This window comes from Dicentrarchus labrax, unplaced genomic scaffold (assembly GCF_905237075.1).
Source record: "Dicentrarchus labrax unplaced genomic scaffold, dlabrax2021, whole genome shotgun sequence".
NCBI lineage: Eukaryota > Metazoa > Chordata > Actinopteri > Moronidae > Dicentrarchus > Dicentrarchus labrax.
This window is the reverse complement of record NW_026136705.1, coordinates 9,236,148-9,258,694: the sequence shown is the minus strand read 5'-3', so window position 1 is coordinate 9,258,694 and position 22,547 is coordinate 9,236,148. Positions and strand designations below refer to the sequence as shown.

The 22,547-nt window shown below is 42.2% G+C and overlaps 1 protein-coding gene across 1 annotated transcript in view; it reads left to right on the top strand.

Moving 5' to 3' along the window:
• Positions 1-22,218, top strand: part of uvrag (UV radiation resistance associated gene) — an 87,786-nt gene extending 65,568 nt beyond the window's left edge. The window contains exons 14-15 of the mRNA XM_051401129.1: positions 9,357-9,448; positions 19,560-22,218. Coding sequence (XP_051257089.1) covers positions 9,357-9,448; positions 19,560-20,400 — 933 coding nt within the window. The 3' untranslated portion in view covers positions 20,401-22,218. The remainder of the gene's footprint in view (positions 1-9,356; positions 9,449-19,559) is intronic.
• Positions 22,219-22,547: the final 329 nt, after the last annotated feature.

The window sequence follows — 22,547 nt, the reverse complement described above, 5'->3', positions numbered from 1 at the left end:
CAGCATAAAATCATCTTGGAGGTTTGGTAGGATAGTTGATCAGCAATGTCAACAGAGTTCAGGCTTTTAGAGCGGAAACCAACCAACACCTTCTCACTAGACATTTAATTTTAGCTCTGCTCTGATTGTCTTGCTCACATGCCTGAGCGAGATAATTGTGAATATTAGTGCTGTAGATCAGTTACAGGCCTCTGTAAGCTGAGCTACAGACCTTAATATGATAGAGGGTGATAAAAGCCATAAATTAACCCATGACTTTCATTCAACACAGAAACAGTTCTGTTACATCCCTTTAAACAACTGCTCCATTTCAGTCGTGCTAGTCCCTTTGAAAGTTCGTACTCATACACTTCTTGTTTACATTGAGGGCTGCTCAGCAGAAGAATGGGCTTTGATTGCTAAAACCTGAAAGTGTTCTTAATCTTGTTTTCCACCCACCACTATAAGCTCATATCTAAAAATATAACTGTTTGAATTTGAAATCCATCATAAACAAACTAGGCAGGTGTTTGTTTTATTCTTTAATTTGTTTAATTAGTGTGAATGGAACTGTAATTAATTTTTTTTAAACCCCAGCCTGCTGACATCAGTTATTCTTGTTTATCACTTGTGTTGACACATTTCTGAAATCAACGGGAGCAGTTTATCAACCAGTCAACATTTAATATTGACATGAAATCTGATAACGACTTGAAAGACTTGATCCGACTTCTGTCTAATCAGTGCAAAATACACACATTGCTGGCAATGGAAACCTCGTCTCAGTGGTGGACTCCACCGCTTCAGCTTTATCCTCTTTGTTTGTTTGAATTTATCTTACAGTCCCTGATGCTTAAGAGTTCCTACGCAGCTGCTTTTGTTGGAGGTTTACTTCCTCTGACCATTTTTATGAAAATAAACTCCACACATAGGAGAAGTAATAATGTGATACTTTGTTGATCCTTCTTTTCTCTTTCTGTTTGCCCTTTGGAACGTTTGAAGCCACGCCATTTGGATGAACAGTAATTTCTCTAACCATTAGGCCACTGCTCTAGCCATTATGTTGAAGTGTCAACATTTCAGTATGTTATTTTTTTTTGCCCACACGTAGAGTCTAAATCTAATGTAACTAAGGGAAACGTTAAGAAATGAAATAATTGTAATCTTAACTCAAAATTTAGCATGGAAAATATTGTTTGCGAGTCACGTATCAGACAGCAGGGAATCTTCACATTCTAAATATGTGGGAAGCTATTCTCTGTTGTAAGCAAACGCCTGTGGTGTTTATGAATCCAGATTCCTAGTTTAGCTGGATGATGATGACTGTGGCATGTATTCAAGGCCAGAAAACTGCTCCGAGTTTAAGGGAAGTGAATTTCTGTTGTGAATGAATTATATGACTCGAGCCAGACTCAAACAACTTTTCAGCCCTGCTTTGTATATTTATTGAGACACATGAAAGGCTGTAGTGATTAATCAAGTTTGATTTCATATTCCACACTGTACCACATGATTGTTGAGGTTTTGAGCCTCCATTGCACCATGGGGGCTTTACCCCTATCATTGTCCAGTACAAGGCTGCAAAATCTAAAAGTGGCAGGTCAGCGAATAACAACGAGAATAGCTATAAATAACAAGAATTAACATATTATTATTCTCATATTCTCGTTCTCGTCTTTACAGTCATTCATTCACTTCATGTCACAGCTTCCATCTGCAGCCATTTTGTCTTAGCCATTTCGTAGGCATCCTGGTCAACATTTCAGCATAATTTATTTAGTGGATGAGTGAAGGCTGTACAGAGGGAGTTTCATTATGTGCCCACGATAAGCCAGATGGGCAGAATCATTGGAGCACCGCATTGTAGCAGACATAATCAACCATTTCAAATCCACCAGTGAGCTAGAAAGAGCTTCTCAGAGGGGGGGATCCTGTGTAATCTTTATCAAATGAAGTTGTGACAAAAACAGAAGGCAAAATACATTGAACAACAATATAGGCTGATAAGGCCTTAAAGTTAAATCTTGATCAACATCTTTTGTATATAACAACTATGGACAACATTGGTTGTTTCTAGTGCTGTCAAACGATTAAAATATTTCATCGCGATTAATCTCATAGTTAACTCGCAATTAATCACAATTAATCGCACATTTTTATCTATTCTAAATGTCCCTTGATTTCTTTTTGTCCCATTATTTTTTCTCATTTTAATGCTCAACATGGAAAAGTAGATCGGCTTGCTTTGTGCAAATGTTGTTTTTATTGAAAACAACATTGGCATATACTGTAGTGTTCAATTTCAGACTAACATTGTCACTTGGAGCAAATAATCTCTCACACAATGTAACACTGTCCATCAATAAAAGGGTGAAAAAAATACTTTGTCACACAAACAGCCCCTTCAACATGCAGTAGCCACCCCTTTAGCTATGGCTGCAGTAAGTTAGTTAGTCTTAGTTGTGGTATCCATGTGCTTCTGTCTGAAGTCATCCATTGTCGCCTGGCTTTGACGAGGGGGGGGAAATTCGCATCAGCTTTGTGCTTGGCCATCAAGTGGTATTTCAGACTGGACGTGCTGCGATGATAGCTCAGTTCACAATGACAAAACACACAGATCACTTTGGTCTTGTCAATGGAACCATTTGGCAACTTTTTAAAAGTAAACTTTCCATTCAGAATATTATTGGCATCCATTTCGGCGTCTCGCGCTCGCCATCCACTCAAAACGTAACGTCTACTACTCTTAAACAAGTGTGTGCAGCGTGCCTGTTGTTTTGTTTCCGGTCTAGCTAGATCCGGTGTGGTGTTGTAGTTTTTCTAACATTTCTAGTTGTTGCAACAGCATGTGAAAAAAACTACAAAGTGTGCCAGGCCAAAAAGAACGCTAATCTCACGATAAAAAAATTTACGCCGTTAAAATGGGTTTGCATTAACGCCGTTAATAATGCGTTTAACTGACAGCACTAGTTGTTTCTGTATATATTTTCTAACCTAAAATTATTACCCCCATACTTTGCTGTTTTGGCCTAAATGTATGTGTAAGTTTCAACCTTCGTGTTAAGAAATAATGTTGCAATTGGTTCCTGGCATTTCTGTTAGAGCTTCCAGGGAGAAGGCCAAACTAATGGCTGCCTGTTCTCACACTCTTTTGTTAGGGGGGGTTTTGGGGGAGAACAACTGAATTTCTTGATTATACTTCCTTAAAGTCATGACTCAAAGCCAATTGTAATAATTATCTCCAAGCGCCTGCTGATTGGTTTGCAGTGTAAGGTTGATATATTATATGATCTTATGTATCCCAATATTAGCAACACATCTAAACTTATGACGAACTAGGTGCACATGTTTTTTGTTTTTTTTTATAAAAAATGCAGTTACAATTTAGGTTTGAGGTAGAAGCTGAGAAATTGTGTGCCACAAATTTTATGTTTTGTTCATAGCTACCAACACTGCAAAGGGAAAAAGTACAGTTCAAATGAAATGTTTAAGAGTGGTTGCCATGGTAACTACCTGGTTTTCACTTACTGGGTAAGCTGCACGGCAAGAAATTTCTTCCCCATGTCCAGAGTTAATAGTCACACATAGTTGTGTTATGTTGTAGGTTTTGGGCTAAAATAAATATACTGTATAACACAAAAACTTACAAGGTCTGGCTTTGCAGCTTGGCCACAAAAGATAACGCCAGTGCTGGACGAGTCAGACTGTTTATTAAAATGTCAAAACAATAGATCAGACAGAATTCTCAGTGAATGTAAATACAGCACTCTAACGTTTGCACCATATCAGCCCACTGAGGTGAACAAGTTGTTTATTTCCTCAAAGTTGGACTTCGAAAAGTTGGCAACAGCAGCTCTGTTGGCAAAGAGGGAAAACGATGTCGATCAAAAGATCCTGAGCCTATGTGCGGCTCTCAGAGCTGTAAACAAAAACTAAAAGTAATTGGATCGACATGCCACTGTCTAAGTTGGTTATATGAAAACAAGGAGACATAATGAGAGAACTACAGGAAACAAGAACCTTCATACACACATTTAACGACCACTGTAATGAGAAGAATAAAACTTACCTGCTGCCATGAGGAAAGTTGGTGCTTGCAGTCTAGTGTGAAGGAACCACCTGCAAGCAAATTCTTGGCTCGAGTCGATAGCTCCTTGAGCTTAATCATGAACAAAACATGAACTTTGTGTGGGGTGTGTGGTTTTCATGCGCCAGCCAAATGTCCAGAGGACACGTTAGATGCCCAAAAGCTGCTCTCACAAGCCAAGAAACCACTGCTTATTGACCATTTTATTGTGGGTCTCACTTGAAATTGCATGGAATAAAATCTTTGACGAATGAACCATACACAGTGCCACCTATATCACCCCAATTAGAGGTGAATGCAACATTGGCTTAAAGCACAGCACATTAAAGCAGCACAGTTTTCAAGTATGTTATTGGACTCATTAGCATAATGTGTCAGATTGTAATAGTGATTGAGCACCAGTATTGTTCTAACTACAATAATTGTGGTGTTTTAACTTTTAAAAACTGCTTAGTTGACTCTGCAGATTGATTGACCACCAAGCTTTGGCTTAATAATTAACAGCACAGCATGTAGACTTCATAGCATTTCCTGGTGGGATCAGTAGAAATGATGATGAAAGTGACAGGAACTGTTCCATTACACTCTAACAAATTAGTCCACTCTAATGTTCCTAATTTGTGGCAGGATATTTTGCTACGCCACAGTATCATTGAATTCTTTTAATATTATTTGTTTTTACAGCTTCTTTTTTTTCTTCATTGATATGCAAGCTGTTCGTGAATCAGTCATCTTAACCAGAAGAGACACAACCCTGATATATTGTGCGTGGCAGGTTATCTCCCATGGCTCCAGTTCTCCACATATGAGGTCTATGTATGGAGACTAATGTCTGCGTCAGCCTCGTGGGTCTCTTCTGAAGTATCCAGTCCACAGTTTGACCAGAGGGATGTAGGAGGGAGGAACACCTGGTTAGCCCCTCTATAACAAGCTGTCATAGGACCTAATGAGCTCCCTGATTATCTTCCCCAGGGAGTATGTAAAACCTACGTACTCTGCAAAATAACCATTTCTATTTTTACCCCAGTGGACAAAAGTCTGCTGATTATAAATTACAGGGTGATTGTCTGTGATGCAGGTCAGACATGCACAGGATACTTCAGGGTTTGATTTGGAGACTTTTAACCTCTTGACACATGAAACACAACGCTCTTGATGAAAATATCCAGCCGTCCCAGATTTCCTCCACTGCTCATCTCCAGTGACGATAGAGGACCACTTGTCAAACGATGCTAATATTAGGCACCAGTTGAACGGTTGGGATGTCAGCGTTGACAAGCGGCGCCCGCAGTGACCTCATAGCGTAAAAGGTGGGGAGTGGGGAGGTGTGCTTTGTTACCTGGGCCACCCTCCTACACCACATCAGCAGCAATCAACCTCAAAATTGTCTGCAGCCCGCCCACATTCGTAGTCTGATCTGACAGTGATTAGTACTGACAAACTCAGGGAAACAGTAATACGTGGCATAAGCCTGGCTGTGTTTGTTTAGTCACTCTACTGAGCTTAGGGCAAACAAGCAGGTTTTGCAAAATGATGGATGGCATGTACTGTAAACTGACTGGTTCCCGCCGGCTCTAGTCAGTTTGAGTGTCTTTATGTGTGGTCGTGGCTCCAGTGGATTGGCAGGCGGGGGCTGTATACACTGCTGCGTTCTTTGGGCTGTTACTTTATCTTTGAGATGGATGAGGATGATTCCCCAAATTCACAGATGTGACGGGTCAGTTGTGCCCATCCCTTGAACTCTCACACACACTCATACCAAACCTTACAGTCACACCAACTGATTACCCACTACACATGCTGCGGACTCTCCAAAGCCCTGAGTGGCTTTTGTTGAATAGGTAAACAGGGAAGGGAGTGTCCAGACACAAAGGTGTGAGCAGCGACGAGGAGACCTGGCCAGATCTGTTTCACTATGTCATCATGTGAAAGAGCCCTGGTGGGTGCCCCCACTCCACCCCCTCCCCTCCACCTCCTCTCGCCTTTCAGCCGTCTTCAATGGGCCCTGGGAATTTCTCACCACGATCTGGTTAGCCCCATTACAAAGAACCCCGTGGCCAGCTTGAAAGCACTCTTCCATACACATATGCACAAGCACGCAAAGGACTCCACCAGCATTCATCACAATGATGTATGAAAGGGAAACTGGAAATGACAAGCTGTCTCAAGTGGACTGATTCTGAGCAATTTTTATGATCTGGTCTAGAGTTGTTGACATAAAAACACTCAGAGATGGTTTCTCGTTGCTGTGTTGTCCAAGATACTCATTTTACTGGTTTTGGAGAAATTATGCGCAAATTTTCATTCCAGTTGTGTGCAACAGGAATCAGTTTGTTGTGGGTTTTTTTTACCTCATGTCAATTACAACACAGTGCCTCATATCAGTTACAACACTCCCAAAGACCAGTTTGGGTTTACAGACCAAAATCTAAACCTCCCTGCTTAGCTGTTTGTTTCCATCCTCCAGTCAAAGCTTTCACGGAAACCGACAATTGGAAACCCAGCTTCATGTCATTAAGCTGCCTCACACATTTCTCCCTCTTTTAAAACATTCCCTGTTCTCTTTCCCTCCAGATGACACAGCCGGGTCACTAATGTTTTTCTGCCCGTCTCAAGTGAACAGAGAAGAAGAGAGGGGGGTTGATGGTTGTATATTCGACGGCCAGCATCCAGGATATATGCCTTCCCAGGATGAAGGCCACGAGCAACGCACATATATATATACACACATATAGTGCAGTCAGAGAAACTCAATGCGGCTTCCACCAGGGAGGGCCAGACCAGTTTATGAATATTGATAGAATCTGGCTGGCTGAGTGCTGGGTCAGCTGTAGGGCTGCAGCATTCAGTCTTCCAAACTGTCTGCATGTGTTTAACACATCGCATTACAAAGACAGTGTGAAGCAGCAGTCACCCAGTGCGTGTGGCTCTTCACTGCTGCCAACCAGACACTTAGCTCAAGTGCTGTTGGTGCCCACTGGCAGACATTTGGCAAAAGCCTGAGTGAACATGCATGCAGTTAGTTATGAATTCTTCTGTGTTGGCTTGTTGGAGGCATACATTATGAACAATCTTGGACCAGACACATTCCTCACAGAAATATTAAGCATCCACACATGTGCCTCACAGTAACATCCTCCTATTTTTTAATCCCCCACAACGAGCTTCATAGTAATGAGGTGCGCCCAGAGCAAGCCAGTGATGTCACCCATCACTCTCTTGTCTTCACTCATATCTGGTTTCTGTGTGCTGCATGCTTGGCAAGAGCTCTTCACATAAGGAAAACAATAGTAAGCACACATACAAATGCACTCATGCTCTTTCTCTCTCCCATACATACAGGCGTGTAATCTGACATAGGGCTCCTGTCAGACACGCAGTGTGGTTATTACACACTTCAGAGCCCAGGCCAAGTAATGGGACTTAAAGATAGAATTTTGTTAGGGCCTTCTAGAAGAAATCATACAGTATATCCAACGACGCTGTTTATCTTTGCTGAAGCCATAATATTTATTCTTTGCTCATATCTGATTCACCATTTCTGATTCATACTTTCTAGACTGTAACCTTGAGATTTCCATGAGATTGAGATTTGTCCTTTTTTAGCATCTGGCCACAGAACAAGCACGGCCCCCTGCCCAATGTTGCTATGCTCTGTTTCTAAACTGGTGGCGTTATTGATCTTGGCCTTCTGTTTCAAACCCAATTCCGTTCAGCGGGCCCTGTGGACAGCACAACGCCGTCATTTGGTCAGACCCTGAGGTTTACTCTGAGCCATGAATGGATCTCTATGTTGTTCTCATCGGTTTCTGACCATTCCATCACCAGCTGGGTTTCGAGGCGACACCCCTTGTCCAACTCCCTCAATCTGAGCTTCTTTTGATAAAGCCCTCCTCTGATACTGTCATGACTGTTGTTTCTATGGCTCCCCTAACAGACCCAGACCATTTCAGGCCAGAACACACACATGCACAAACATACTGGAACATTGATGCAGACACGTGAATACTTTGGTCCATGTCACACACACACCAACACCATACCGTTTATGCCATACAGTTCACACATTGTACTGGCAGCTGTTCAGACAGAATGGGATTTAGCCATTTTATGTCTGGTAGAAATTTGACACACATGCACATTTGGCATTAGTGTGTACTCTTATGTCACTCCTCTTGCCATTAATCAAGCTTTACAAGAGCCCCTGTGTACTACAGCAGGGTTCTGAATGAATATTGCAGCATTTGCCACAAGAAAACAAGTATTGATGTGTTTTGAGGACTGCTGATACCCTGAAAACCATTTGTCTCCTCCTAAACTGTTAAACAAAACTCTCGAATGAACAAGAAATGTGACCTGTGCCCCCTGAGTCTCTAAGATTCTCTTCTCTGTAATTCCTTTATTATCATGTCACTCTTCCATTATGTGCTCCTATATAGAGAAGCAATATGTTATCCTGGGCGAGTGATGTGTCAGAGTCATGTGTGCTTCATCTCTTCGCCAGAAGTGTGTGTGTGTAGAAATCAGAGTGGTTGCCGTGGCACCCAAGTGGAAACAAAACAGATGTCAGCTGGTGCAGGCAGTGTGTGTGACAGAAGGGCCTCGGAGAGATATGCTGGACGTGCGGCGTGATGCTCCTCTGCTGTTCAGTAATATAGGTTAAATAAACTCTCCGGGACAAGAGTTGGCTCGCTGTGACATCACTCAACTGTTAGAGGAGATATTTCTGGCACGAGAGTTTGAGTTCCAAGGTGGCCTTGTTGCTTTTTTTCTCTGGATTTGATTCTATCATCATGATATAAAGCGCTGTGGTACAAGGGAGGGAACATTCAAGGCCAAATTTAGTAGTGGGTCTACTGAAGAGAGAGGGGGAGATCATGGGAGAATGTAATGAGGTTTCTAATGTGCTCTTTTTGCCCCATTTCGTCCAGATGTTTTAACAGCAAGTTCGTTTTTTCTTGCCACCCGCATCCCATCCCCTGTCTTTCCACACACCTTACATATTAGTCCACACGCCTGTTATCAGGGAAGGATGCCCATTGTGTGTCCAGATGAGTAATAGTTTCATGGGGAGAGTAGAAATGTGTCATGGTGAAAGAATGTAGACTTCAGACCTCTCCTGTAGGTGGTATTTCTTTCTTCTCCGAACGACATCCAAACATGGAGAATGTGCATACGTGTCTAAGTGATTCGCACCAGTGCTTTCACACCACTCAGTAGGGTTCCAGATATAAGATGTGGTAGGTGGTTTGAGATTATTGATACAGTATGTGTTCCCTTTTTTTTGCAGCTGAGATATCAACATGGCTTGACCACCCCAGACCTGCAACAGACACTACCCAACTTGAAAAACTTCCTGGAACATGGCCTGCTGGTCCGATGGTAAGAAACAGAAGGACACTTTACACCTAAAATATTTCACTTTTCACTGAAGTCCAAAAGATACTGTATAAAAGAGACTTATCTATATTTACAGAACACAAGTATCAATCACTCTTTAAAATAACCTGGATAGTTTACTTTTTTTCATCAATCAATCATTTTTATTATTATTTCATTTCATTTTTCTATGATCCCCATTACTTCCATCAAAACAGAAGCTATTCATTGTGGTTTTATTGTCCACAACAGTAACAGACAGCAGAAAATCACATGCTGGTACTCCGCAACATCCTACAACCATCTCAGCCAATCCCAAAGACAAATTAAAGCTGCAAGCAGCATTGAGCGGGTCCGCGCACTCCACGCAACTCGGGGCGTGGTGCGGCTGCGTCACATGCCGTCATAACACGTTCCGACCACAACATGAAATTTTCACGTCACCCCTATCCCAAGCCCTCATCGCCAGAAGCTGAGGGAGATCACTCTACGTTGTCACACGTTTCAGACACTGCAAAAGACTTAAGCTTTGCTGCGAAAGGTGGAAATTCAGCCACGGGGACGTTTGATGCACAGTAAATATTTGATTAACTTATGATCACCAATGGGTCTAGATTGCAGTGATCGAATATGAAGCCAATATGATAAAATATGTAGGAATTAGTTAAAATAGAAGCCCTGAAATGCCGGAAATGGCATCACAGTGGCCGACTTTGACGGCACGCCACGGACACGCCCTTCAACGTACACACACAACGTCACAAATAGCACGGCATTCAGTCAGCAACATTTTTTGACTGTACTGACCAATTTTGAAGCAGATCCGATAAAACTTGTAGGAGGAGTTAGTTAAAATAGAAGCCCTGAAATGCCAAAAATGGCATCACAGTTTGACATTCGATTCAAAATGGCCAAGTTTGACGGCACGGACACGCCCTTCAACGTACAGTCACAAATAGCACGGCATTCATTCAGCAACATTTTTTTAATGTACTGTCCAATTTTGAAGTAGATTTGATCATTTGAAGTCCCCTATGAGGAGTTCATTCAAATAGAAGGCAAGAATTCACCAAAAATGACCACAGAATTCAAAATGGCCAACTTTGACGGCACACCACGGACACGCCTTTGAACGTACAGTCACAAAAAGCGCGGTGTTCATTCAGCAACATTTTTTGACTGTACAGACCAATTTTGAAGCAGATCCGATAAATTCCATAGGAGTTTGTTCAAATACAAGGCAAAAAAGTGAAAATGACAAACAAAATGGCCGCCAAGAGTGAAAATGAAAATGAAAATAGCCGACTTCTTGTGGGTTTTGGGGCATGGGTCCAAGAGGCTTTTCTGTAGGTCTCGGCACGTTACACGTGCCTACCGAGTTTCGTATGTATTGGTGAAACGTGGCGCCGGGGCTGCTTTGTTGAAATACTGTAGGGAGCGCTACAAACACGGCAAACACGATTTTTGGTATGTGAGCTACAGGCACCAGTCTACACGTGCCCTGTCAATTTCATATTCATAACTTCACACAGGGATTTACCCAGCCACCAGACCGCCACCCAGATGTCTACGTGAAATGTTTCGTGCGAATCTGACATAAGCGCATGGATGGAACACAAAAACTTAGTTTTTGGACATTTTGCACTCTAGCGAAAAAAAATCTTGGCGAAAGTGGCCGTGGCCTATATGGGGAGATGCAGCTCCATTCACCAAACGCGTGGATATAGGTTTTTTGAATGTGAGACAAACGATGCGGGAGTTATTAGCCTAAACCTACTCTTCTTAATAGTAGCGCCACCTCGTGGCTGAGCCGAACGTGACGCATAGAATATCCAATTTTTCACCAGGCCTGACCAATTTCCCAAATAAAATACATCCAAAGTATATGTTCAGGGGGTCAAAAATGCAGTGATCATTTCCCACAAATAATAATAACTTTGGCAAATACAATGGAGACCTCACAGTGTTTGACACTGGCTCGGTCCCTAAATATATATATATATATGTATTTATACTATATGTATTTATATAATATCATATATACGTGTGTGTGTGTGTGTGTGTGTGTGTGTGTATATGTTAAGCAGCAAGTGAAAAGCATCAACTTTGAAGACAAAATGTTCACTTGCTGCTTAACATATCCCACCCAGGTGCCATGATAACCAGATAATCAGTTATTCACTTCACCTGTCAGTGCTCATAATGTTATGGCTGATAGGTATATATATTCCATTTCTGCCAATAGATCCTCCTACAGAACTGACAAACCAAAGAGAGGGTGAAGTGAGGGACTTGTCTGCAACTACACTGCTAAATGACACTAAATCCTACACACTGGACTTTAAGTGCACACCTATCTGTTATTCATTCCACAGCTGAATGACAATGAATTTTTCTGTCAATTGTGAACTTGTCAGTGATACTGAAAAAGGCCCCTACCGGAGGCCAAGGAATTGGTCCATTCCAAACAGGCACATTTCAAATGGACACTGCAGTTGGCCCCAGCCCTTTAAATCAGATTAGATTAATGAGCACAGAGAAACGTTCTACTTTCAGTAGATGAATGTGAAAACATCCTTCTAGTGAGTGGAATATTAACACCAGGGATTGTAATCTCTTTCAGATTGTTCTAGTAACTATTCTTCTCAGAACAGAATATTGGTCTGACACAGCACAGTATCGTCTGAAATCATATGGATATCTTAGGTAAAAGTTAAGAATGCTATATACCTCACTTTTCTAATGATACTTCTGCACATCGTCAGTGCCTCCGCAGTGTTTGATGAGATTTGCAGCAGCCACTTAATCCGGTGAAGTAGAATGCTTAGATCTCTGCCTCTCCTTCAACAGTCTTATGGCCTGTAAGTAACCCTTCACTAAAACCTGGGAGTTGGTCTGTGTCAGACTTCAGCTCCACTGCCCTATAAAAGAGAAAGCTGTCTTTGATCTCCACTCCTCTCCCAGGGTCAGCAAAGGGGAAAATGTGTATTACACACATTAATTGAATAATCTTTTGTTTTGAAAGGAAAGAGGCCATGAAAAGCCTGAGCTCTCAAATCAGCCCTGCACCGCCCCCCTCCTTAATGGAAAGTGGAAGGGCCCAAAGATAGATGAGATGAAAGCATGGGCCGGTTAACCCTGAAGCTGTGTGCGTGTGCGTGTGCGTGTGTGTGTGTGTGTGTGTGTGTGTGTGTGTGTGTGTGTGTGTGTGTGTGTGTGTGTGTGTGTGTGTGTGTGTGTGTGTGTGTGTGTGTGTGTGTGTGTGTGTGTGTGTGTGTGTGTGTGTGTGTGTGTGTGTGTGTGCGTGTGTGTGGGGGGGGGGGGGGGGGCGCGACCGGACGCGTGTACGTTTCTGTATGAGTGTATAAGTGTATACATGCATGGAAGTTTTTAAAGAAGTAGAGGTGGGAGTGTAACAGTTCTACAGTGGCTTGCCACAGCCACACTCCTGTTCACCAACAAGACCACAGGGACAGGAACAAAAGCTGTCCTGTACGGACTCAGAATTCATCAGCTGAGATTTAAGAAGCTGCCTTTCTCATCATCTTAAGCAGCACTTAGCTTCAAAAATATGCACTTAGATCAGTCATTCGCATTCATACGACAAAGCAATAGCTTTAGTAGCACCTGAAACGAATAGTTCAACATTAAGGGAAAATGCATATTTGCTTTCTTGTCGAGAGTTCGGTGAGAAGATTGATACCCCTTTCATTACTGCACGGTAAATATGAAGCAGCCAGCAGCTGATTATCTCAGTTTAGCAGAAAAACTGGAAGCAGGGGAAACAGTTTGTCTGGCTCTGTCCAAAGGTAATATCCACTCACTGGCACCTCTAAAGCTCACAAATAAAGACCCTGAAAACCACAACATGCCGTTTTTACATTTTGGTTCTTGTACATATCAAATGATTGAGATAACTTCTTAATTAGTGAGCTTTGGCTTTCAACCCTAATTTCCTAATTACATCAGTCATCTCTTACCATAATGTTTTTATTTGTTTTTGCTATTAAGCTACTGTCGTGTAACAACTCCTCAGCACATTGTGATAATGGTGTCTTGGTGTTAATTAATTTGTCCCTATATTAAAAGACCACACCTACAAGCAAGACATACTGAAAGTAGCTCCACACACACACACACACACACACACACACACACACACACACACAATATATATATATAGACACATAAGTATGCTAAGATTTAAGCAGAGTTACAGTGGTTAATTTTCCCTCCTTTCATCATAAGACCTTGCATATTGCACCTTTAGCCTTACTTGACGCCTCCAGCAAGGATGAGGAGGTGACTGCTTTACAATACCCTATAAAAAAGGAGGATATGCACTGATTTCCTTCCCATATCAGTTCCAGTCTTTTTTTACCCCTTTTTTGAAAAAGCCTAAATTCAGATACAATTTCCAGTGCTGGGACCCAGTTTATGAAATATGGATGTATAAAAAAATGTTGCATGGCATCTGCAGGTAATTATCCTATAGACTGTGAGCGAGAGGCTAATCTGCTTCCTCAATCCCTCCTTGCCACCTCTTTCTTCCTTCCACGAATCCAAACAGGGATGATGTGATGAAGGATATGACCGAGGGCACCATTTCCAGAACAGATTTGGTTCCTCCCTCCATGTAGAACTAATTCAGCATGCATTCAGTCTGCAGGGAGAGCCTTTCCCAAAGCGCCAAGACTCACACAATGGGAGTATAGCGAGTTCATCTTGGATTTTTTACAGACTGGATGGAATAACTGAGGAAAAGCAGAGTGCATGTAAGAATATAAAAGGGTATACAACAAGTTATGTCTTTTTTGTACAGCGGGCTATATGATGCTTGTCTGGCAAGCTGCTGATCATATCTTTATACATTTCCAAACAGTGCTGTCTCAGAAACACATCATAACATGTCATAATATATACAGCCTAGCTCTGGTGAAAAATGGGCAGTATTTTTTTTTTTAAATCTTGCTGAAGGATAAGAAACAGCGGAAAAATGGTGAATCTATTACCAAGACGCAGACAGAGACAGTACCAGAAACCAACTCTTTGTAAACTGTACAGTCTGCTGAGATCAAAGCAAACACGTTCAACATGCTCCCATTTGCTGCTCCACATCCGCTGAGGGCCTGGCAGAGGTTCATAGGGCCCTAATCCCACTCCGGTGCCTGGAAGCAGGGTTACGTACACGGGGGGAGACAAGGTGTGGCAGAGCGCCTGGTCAGGCAGATTCAGCACTGCAGCTGGAGGATGTGAACCTCCCCAAAGACCCCATAGTGAGTGAAAAGTTAGCAAAACCACGGTAGTCCACTTGTATTACATGATGTACACAAAGGGTTGTGATATTTAGACAGCTGCAGTCTGATCAGTGAAAGATAAAAGCGTATCATCTCAAATTTATATACCAAAAATAAGCATTTGCAATTTCCAGTGTGTAACATTTAGTTAATAATGGTATTCATAGGTATGTTTTCATTAGTGTATAATCCCCTGAAAATAAGAATTGTTGTTTCTACAGTAGCCCAGAATGGACAAACCAGTATACTGCATACTGGCTCTAAATAGGGCCTTGCATGTTTCTTTGTGAGTTTCGCTGCCACTGGAGTTTCTCCTACTTGCTTGGAAGGCTGAGCTGTTTTCAAATTGGTTGCAATCTGCAATTTCAACTCTAGCTGGCACTAAATCCTACACACTGCTCATTTAAGTCAGCAAAAACTTGATAAATGTGATAGATATTATTAGAACTGTAAATGTACAGGACATTTTCACCACAACCCAATACTCGGAAGTGAAGGAATGATGAATGAATGAAGTAACCAGCCTAATGATTATTATCAACCTAATGATGATCATTTCTGTCAATGAGCTCTAAATAAACCGTATGTGTCTAGTTGGAATAGACTTCCACTTAGCTTTAACAAACATTGCAGAGAACTTTTTCTCAGTGGGAAAAAACAGTCCCCGCCTGCTACACCTCTTGTAAACTGATACTAACTGTTTGAACAGAGGTGGGGCCAAACCATGTATAATCTTATACAATCTTGTTATTGATGCTTTCATCAAACCCGAAGTGAACAGGTGTATTTCAGTTTAGTCAGTTGTTTTTGTATGAGATCAGTATGGAAACTGTCAAAGCCATAGCACAAAATGTAGCCAAAGCAAAATGTTAAGTGAATAATACTATACTATACTATTCTAATACAAACTATCATACAACAGCAGCAACACACAGAGCTCGACATAGAGCTTTGGTTAAAATAATAAGTGTGATAAACCACACATTTCCATCTGCATTTACTTTTCATATCACTGTGGTATTTTTGTTTCAGAAACAACAGTATTAACTTTGTAATAGATGTAATATGTCAGATAATGCAGCATTGAGCGCTGTGAGGGTATTTGTATTGTCAGATGATTGATTGTGTTGCACATGCTGTGCTGTGGTGATTCCCTGGCTTCAAAGGCAAAACTGTCGATAAGTCCTGCTCTGTTAAAGCACAAAGAAAACTTAGCTTCCACCATAGTGCATATCAATTTTTTAGTAATGTTTGCTCTTGTAGTTTCACAGGGATTTCCCTGAACCACATCAAACGACTACATCTTATCTGCTATTGTTTGTTTTGGCCCCAAATCATGGCTCCTTAGACTGATTTGGATATGAACAGGGGCATGTTGCAAAGCTAGTCGGGGGATTGGACAGTGAAAAGGTCTGGCTTACTGAATTCCTGAGTCGGCCTGCAATATGCCAGGTTTGACATCAGCAGTGGAAAGGAAGAGAGCAGGCAAAAATCTTTGGAGGAGTGAAGGCTATTTCTGGCTCGGCATGTCAAGTTTTCTGCTTGATGATTTAGGCAGAGGCCTCTTAGCAGCATTTACAGTGTGCAGTGAAGTTGTTGTCAGGGTAATTCTGGCTACCACTGGAGGGAACCTATCAGTAGACAGCTGTGTATCTTTCATGGTCAGGGATGAGGAACAGGCCTTTTTCCCATCAGTATGGTTTGTTGAGCTGCTATCATGAATTCACTTAGTTTGTCATGGATGGCTTGGACTGGGCCCTCTATTATAATGTCCCATCCTTATTAATAGTGTACATATGGAGGGTAATTCCCACATGTAAATTAATAGAATAGGTTATTTTGGCTTTCTTCATTATTATTATTGATATAGCTATCGTAGTTGGGGTAATGGTGTTATTAGTAATTGAAAACAACATTTCCCAAAGCACAAGCTATTGCAGCAGAAGGTTTAAAGTAAATACACTTATGAGATGAGGAATGCTAAAGACGTGCCCAATAACATCATTACATGCACAATAACAACTTCTAGTGGACCGCAGCATCTAACAGAACAGACATCAATGTATATGTCATGACTCAGGGGTGCCTGGCAACAAATCAAGACTGAATAATATCTGTGTTTTTAACAAAAAAAGAGTCTACAGACACACCAGTAGCACTGTGAGACAGTACTTCAGCACAGTGTTTGCAAGTACTGTTGATGGCCCCAGATGAAAACCAAAGTCATAACAATTCATGCTGACAGGGACATAAATGTGTGTAGCAAATTTCATGGCAATGCATCCAGTAATTGTTGAGATATTTCACATAAAACCACAAATTTTAACTTCGGGGTTCAAAGAAAAGTGGGGGGATTACGAAAGTAGTAGGGTTCATCCTCTGGGGACCATGAATATATGTCCCAAATATAATGGCAAGCTTTATTTATTTAAGTCTTGACCAAAGCGGTGGGCCAACTGACAAACACACATTGCCACCCCTGGACTGTCATTCCAGTTCTTTCCAAAAGCAGTTTAATGACTACTTATGAGTATGATTGATGCAAGGAGGAGGACATTTCAGAACGGGAACAGGGGAAATATTTATAAAGAATATGAAAGAATCTTACTGTGTACAAAGAATGTCAACAAGAGACACAGTTAGCTAATGCAAGGCCTTAATTTGACAACGCTACATGAGTTCCAGCTTTTCAAAACAACTTTAGGAAGCGTTTTTCAGCAGTTCTGTCTTCCCACCGCCCTTAATTGGCCCACATGCTCACAGTGGCCATACGTGTGTAGTCTAATTGCCAGCATTAAAAACATGTCATCGGTATAGCAGTTCAAATGTTTCAAGAAAAAATGTTATGACTGCCCAGAGGTTTGCTTGGCTAAAGTCCTCACTGACACACCCAGTCCCCTCTGCTACTCATTCACTGCTGCACAATTTGACACAAATAATAGAGCAAATGTTGACCTAACCTAGAAACCGGGTGGAACAAAATACCATGGTCCAAATACAAAATTCCTCATTATCTAAAAGACGGTGTGATGACCATGTGATTTTATGCCAGTGTCAATAATACATGTGTTTGTGGTGTAGATGGCCTGTTAAAATCTGACCAAATGGATTATTTGAGAGAGCCAGCTGGAGGGAAGAATGGAAGAAAATGGCTGATGATAATTAAAATCAAAGCAATCTAATCAGCCATTGCCGTAAGGACATCACTCAGTCAAGCTAAAAAAAAAAGTAGTAGTCACTTACAGCTAGTTATAAATGATGCATGGAAACCTTAAACCTTTCGCTGAGTACCGGTCGTCTCCGGTTTCCAAACCTGTATTTTGTTTCAAAGAGTCTGAACCACATTTTCCACTTACTTAAATGATAATTGACTTCTCATGACATCCGTCTCTATTCCTTTCTACCAAATCAGGTTTTGAATTTTTGGACGGGCTTCCAAAGAGCACATGATGGTTTTCATTTGGAAAGTCACAGATAAGTGTTTGAGATGGCAAATCATTCAGCTTCTCTTTTCATTTGTCTCCCCAGAACATTAGGTGTTAAAGAGCACATTGTTTCCATTTTGCCCAAAAATGCTTTTCTGCTGAATTAACCATCTGCTCGTTAGGGGGGCAAGCTTAAGCCAGTTGTTTTAAATGATGTGTTTTGATGTATGTGTACTGCCAAGTAAAGCACAGTCCATCTCCTGTTATGCCCATTTAATAGGAACACCCTCACAGGCTCAGGTCATTACCATATGTCTTTCTTTTCTTAACCCTGGCCTTGGTTGACCATCCAACATTTACATCTGCATGCCTCCGCCTTAAATGTACGGGTTGTTACCATAAGCAGTTACATACTGTACCTTCAGATCATGGATGGTTCTCATTTACTGTGTCGCAGGCACTTTGAAGTTGGTCAAGTTTCTCTTAAAACTAGACATGCTTCTCCACTCTTCTCAGCGCAGTGTCCTGCGTGTGAACCCTGTCAGGACCACCTCAGCAGGGTGCCTGCATGGGTCAAGGTCAGGGTCCTTTTTACAAGCTGTCATGTGTTTAGTAGTGAAACTGTCCATCAGACAGCGAGCTAGTACACAATAAATACAAACATCATACCATTTTGAAGTGCCTGGGAGCCAAGCGTCAGGAAAAAAATTTACAAGGACATCTATTATGGATATCCAACTGAACAAGCAGAGATTTGTCCTCAACTCTTTAACCGACACATGTGAATTGGTGGAGAGCATAGAGAGGCCCTGCTTCGCCTTTGACCCCGACAGTACAGTGCCTCGGCTCCTGAGATAGCAGAATGGTCACGTTAAGCAGACCACTAAGTAGTCCGGTGATCTTGGCCTTGGCTATCGGAAGAGACAGTGGGCCCCCCATTTACGTAAATTTATGGCCCCAGTCCTGGGGTGGGGTGCCCCAGATCCCAAGTCTGTTATCTGTTATAGAGGAAAATGTCTGACATACTTGGGTGGACGCCTGCTGCGTGCTCCCAGTCAGCAGAAAGTGAGTGTAGTCTCACAGGCTGCATAAATGTTTTCTGAATGTTGTAAGGTAGAGTGATTTACAAAGAGCTGCAGCTGTCTCTCCGCTGGATCAGGAGGAGGGGTGCTAATGAGATCAATGGAGAACCAGGTCAAAATAGAGCCTAGGTGTCTCATTTGACCCCTTTGGACATCCCAGTCTCCTATATTAGCTGTAATCTTATTGTAATGAATCAGATAAAGTCTATATCGTATCTTGATACTATGCATAGGAGTAGTTTCATTGCCATTGCTTTTATTTGTGTTCTCGCTTATTTAGTGTATTTCTCTTTCTCTTTGTTCCCCACAGTGACAGACACCATGTCTCTAGCTCCATCCCTGTGCCGACCAAGTCTCAGCTTGGTGTGTCTGCTGCCTCGGATATAGGCTACCCCTGCCACACCAGCTCCCCAGACCGAGGCCTGAGGAAGAGGGCGAGCTCGGAGGCCGATAAGCCCAAATACAAGCAAACTCCTCCACCCAGCTACAACACAGCCATGGGTGAAGAGCAGTCCCCAGATGGCCTAGCCACACCCTCGCCTTCGACCAAACACCTGTCCTCCTCCCTTGACGCCGGCATGGCATCACTTAACCTGGCCAAGACTATGGAGGCCACCGAGGAGGGAGAGCAGAAGGAAGAGAAAGGGGAGAGTGGGGAGACGGGAGTGGAGGAGAGTCGCAGAAGCACTGACAGAGAGGCTGAAGTAGAAAAAGAAGAAGAGACTGAAGAGCAACCAGCCAGTAGCACAGTTGCACCCGACTCTTCTACAGTGCTGGACACTGGTGAGGAAACAGTGGCCACTAGTCAGCACACAGGTGCCATGAACGGCTCTTTGGTACCAGAACAGGCACCTGTTAGCCTGGTCCCAGAGCTGCGCTGCTCTGTAGAGCAAGCTGAGGAGATCATGGGCACAGAGGCCACCGGTTTAGGCCTGGGGTTAGGAATGGGGTTGGCGTTGGGACTAGCAGACGAGGCCCGGCTTGAAGACTACCGCTGCATCCCCGTGGACCACGCTGTAGCTGTGGAGTGTGATGAACAAGTGCTGGGCGAGCTGGACGTCGCTGGCTTTGAGGAGTTCTCCAGGCGCATCTATGCACTCAATGAGAACATGTCCAGTTTCCGTAGACCACGCAAGAGCTCTGAGAAGTGAGGCGGAGGACCTAAGGAGAGAGGGAGGCATGAAAAGACTTGCACAGGGGGATTGGACAAATACAAGGCAGGGACATGAACTGAGGGGACAAGGGTGGAGTCCCCCACTCCCTTACCGCAGCATCAAAAATCATAGGAGCTATTCTGGAATAACGACCAATTTGCACTTATTGTCAACATTTCCATAATAATCTTTTAAATGAAACAAGTTCAAAGTGAAGTATGGGGACAGTAAGCTTTACTTTTATGATTGATGCCAGCATTAATATATTTTTTAACAATGGATGGAACAATGAACCATTATTCAGACATTTTCATTCACAAGAATATTCGGCCTCAGCGTTAACAATCGCACTCTATGAATTAGTGTCCATTATTGTAGTCTGTTGTTCCATAACAGGGGCCATTCATGTCAAAAGACACACAAACAATGCATATCACTTACACTTTGTTTTCAGACCCTTACAGCAATAAGAGCCCTTCTTGTACAAAACATCATTGTGTGTAAACTGCATTTAAGATTCACAGTGCAGCCTTATTAGCCCATATTAAAATGTTTCAATGCAGCAGCTGCATATCCTTTTCCTTATCACTGTACCTCAAGTTTCACCTTAACTAGAGGAGCTTTTTTGGGCAGTGTATCAATTATAGAATCATTAATATAAACATAAACAGAGATTAATAGTTGCAACTGGAAGTTTTATCATGTTGAATCATCACAGAGCCTGCTGTCCCAGTACTTACACCTTTGACTGTATAAGCAAAGGTTTAGACGCTTTCCAAGCCTTCATTCAGGGTGCATGACAGTGGGTGTGTGCTGTAGGGAGGACATGATGTGTATGTGTGTGTGTTACACATAAGCATGTACCCACAGTCACACAATCACAGTTAGGTGTCCAGTAATCCCACCAATGACCTCTGACCTCTGAAATGGCAGGAGTATGCAACCATATAGCGAGGTGGGAGCTGGAACCGGTAGCCCAATCAGAGACTCCCTATCTGTGACACACGGCATCTCCTCTCCTGCGACAGCTCAACCCACTCGCCATTCTCAACGTCGAGTTTCTCCTTCAGGTCTTAAGACGAGGATCACGAGAGTGGCTGGTTGGAGCTTACAGCACATGGCAGGGAAATGGTGCAATTGTTTTTCTGTCCATCTCCATGTCCTCTTTTCTCTTTTATTTTTTTAATTTTAATGTATCTCATCAATATTAACGTCAATGTTAATGTTAAGTCCACTGATTCTCATATTCAGTAGACCAAAAATTGAATTCTGTGTCTGTGTTCAGTTGGAATGTCTCACTCAGGCTCGACTGTAAGTGTTAATAGTAAGTGTCTCGATCCCATTGTCTGTGATTTTGTCCTGTGTCTCCATGTTCTGAATGCTTTCTTGCACTGGTATTCAATTATTGCATTATTTATGTCTCTCAACAATTGTGTGTGCTTTGTTTCAAAGGAGATCAATATCTAGTTTTATTTTCCCCATTCACATGGGATGTCGCTCATTATTATTGTCAGATGTTAGACTGATATCATAACCAGTGTCTGGGTCCTGACGTAGACAGCTGCTTTGCATCGCCCGCCGTGACAAAGATGGACTCTCCACCAGCAGCCCACTTTGTGATTCAGATCCAGCACTGTGGTTGCTAGCTGTTGAGAATTATTGTATTTAAAACTAAAAGATGAACCATGTTAGATCATTTCCATAAACTGCTATACAGTCCAGTAATTGACCATGTACATATACTTTTGTATGGAGGGTTTTTTTGTTATTAAAGACTTGCAGTCCAATGGCATGGATGTATGTAGCCCCCTTTAAGAGTAGTCTGTGTACATTTGTGTTGGTGTGGGTGTGCTCAAGTTTGCATGTGAGGTGGTTACAGCCATGAACTTACAATGTGTGGAACATGTAGGATGTGATGGTTTCAAAATAGTATGAAAATTTACAAAATTACTCTCCTGGAAACAGCTAAATTAAAAAAGTGAATGTCTGAGAGGCAGTGCTTTGAGCTAAATGCTAACATCAGCATATGCTCAAATTGTCCATGCCAACCTGCTGATGCTAAGAAGTTATGTTTACCATATTCACCATCTTAGTTAAGCGTGTTGGCATGCTAGCATTTGGAATGTAGATCTAAACACAAAGGT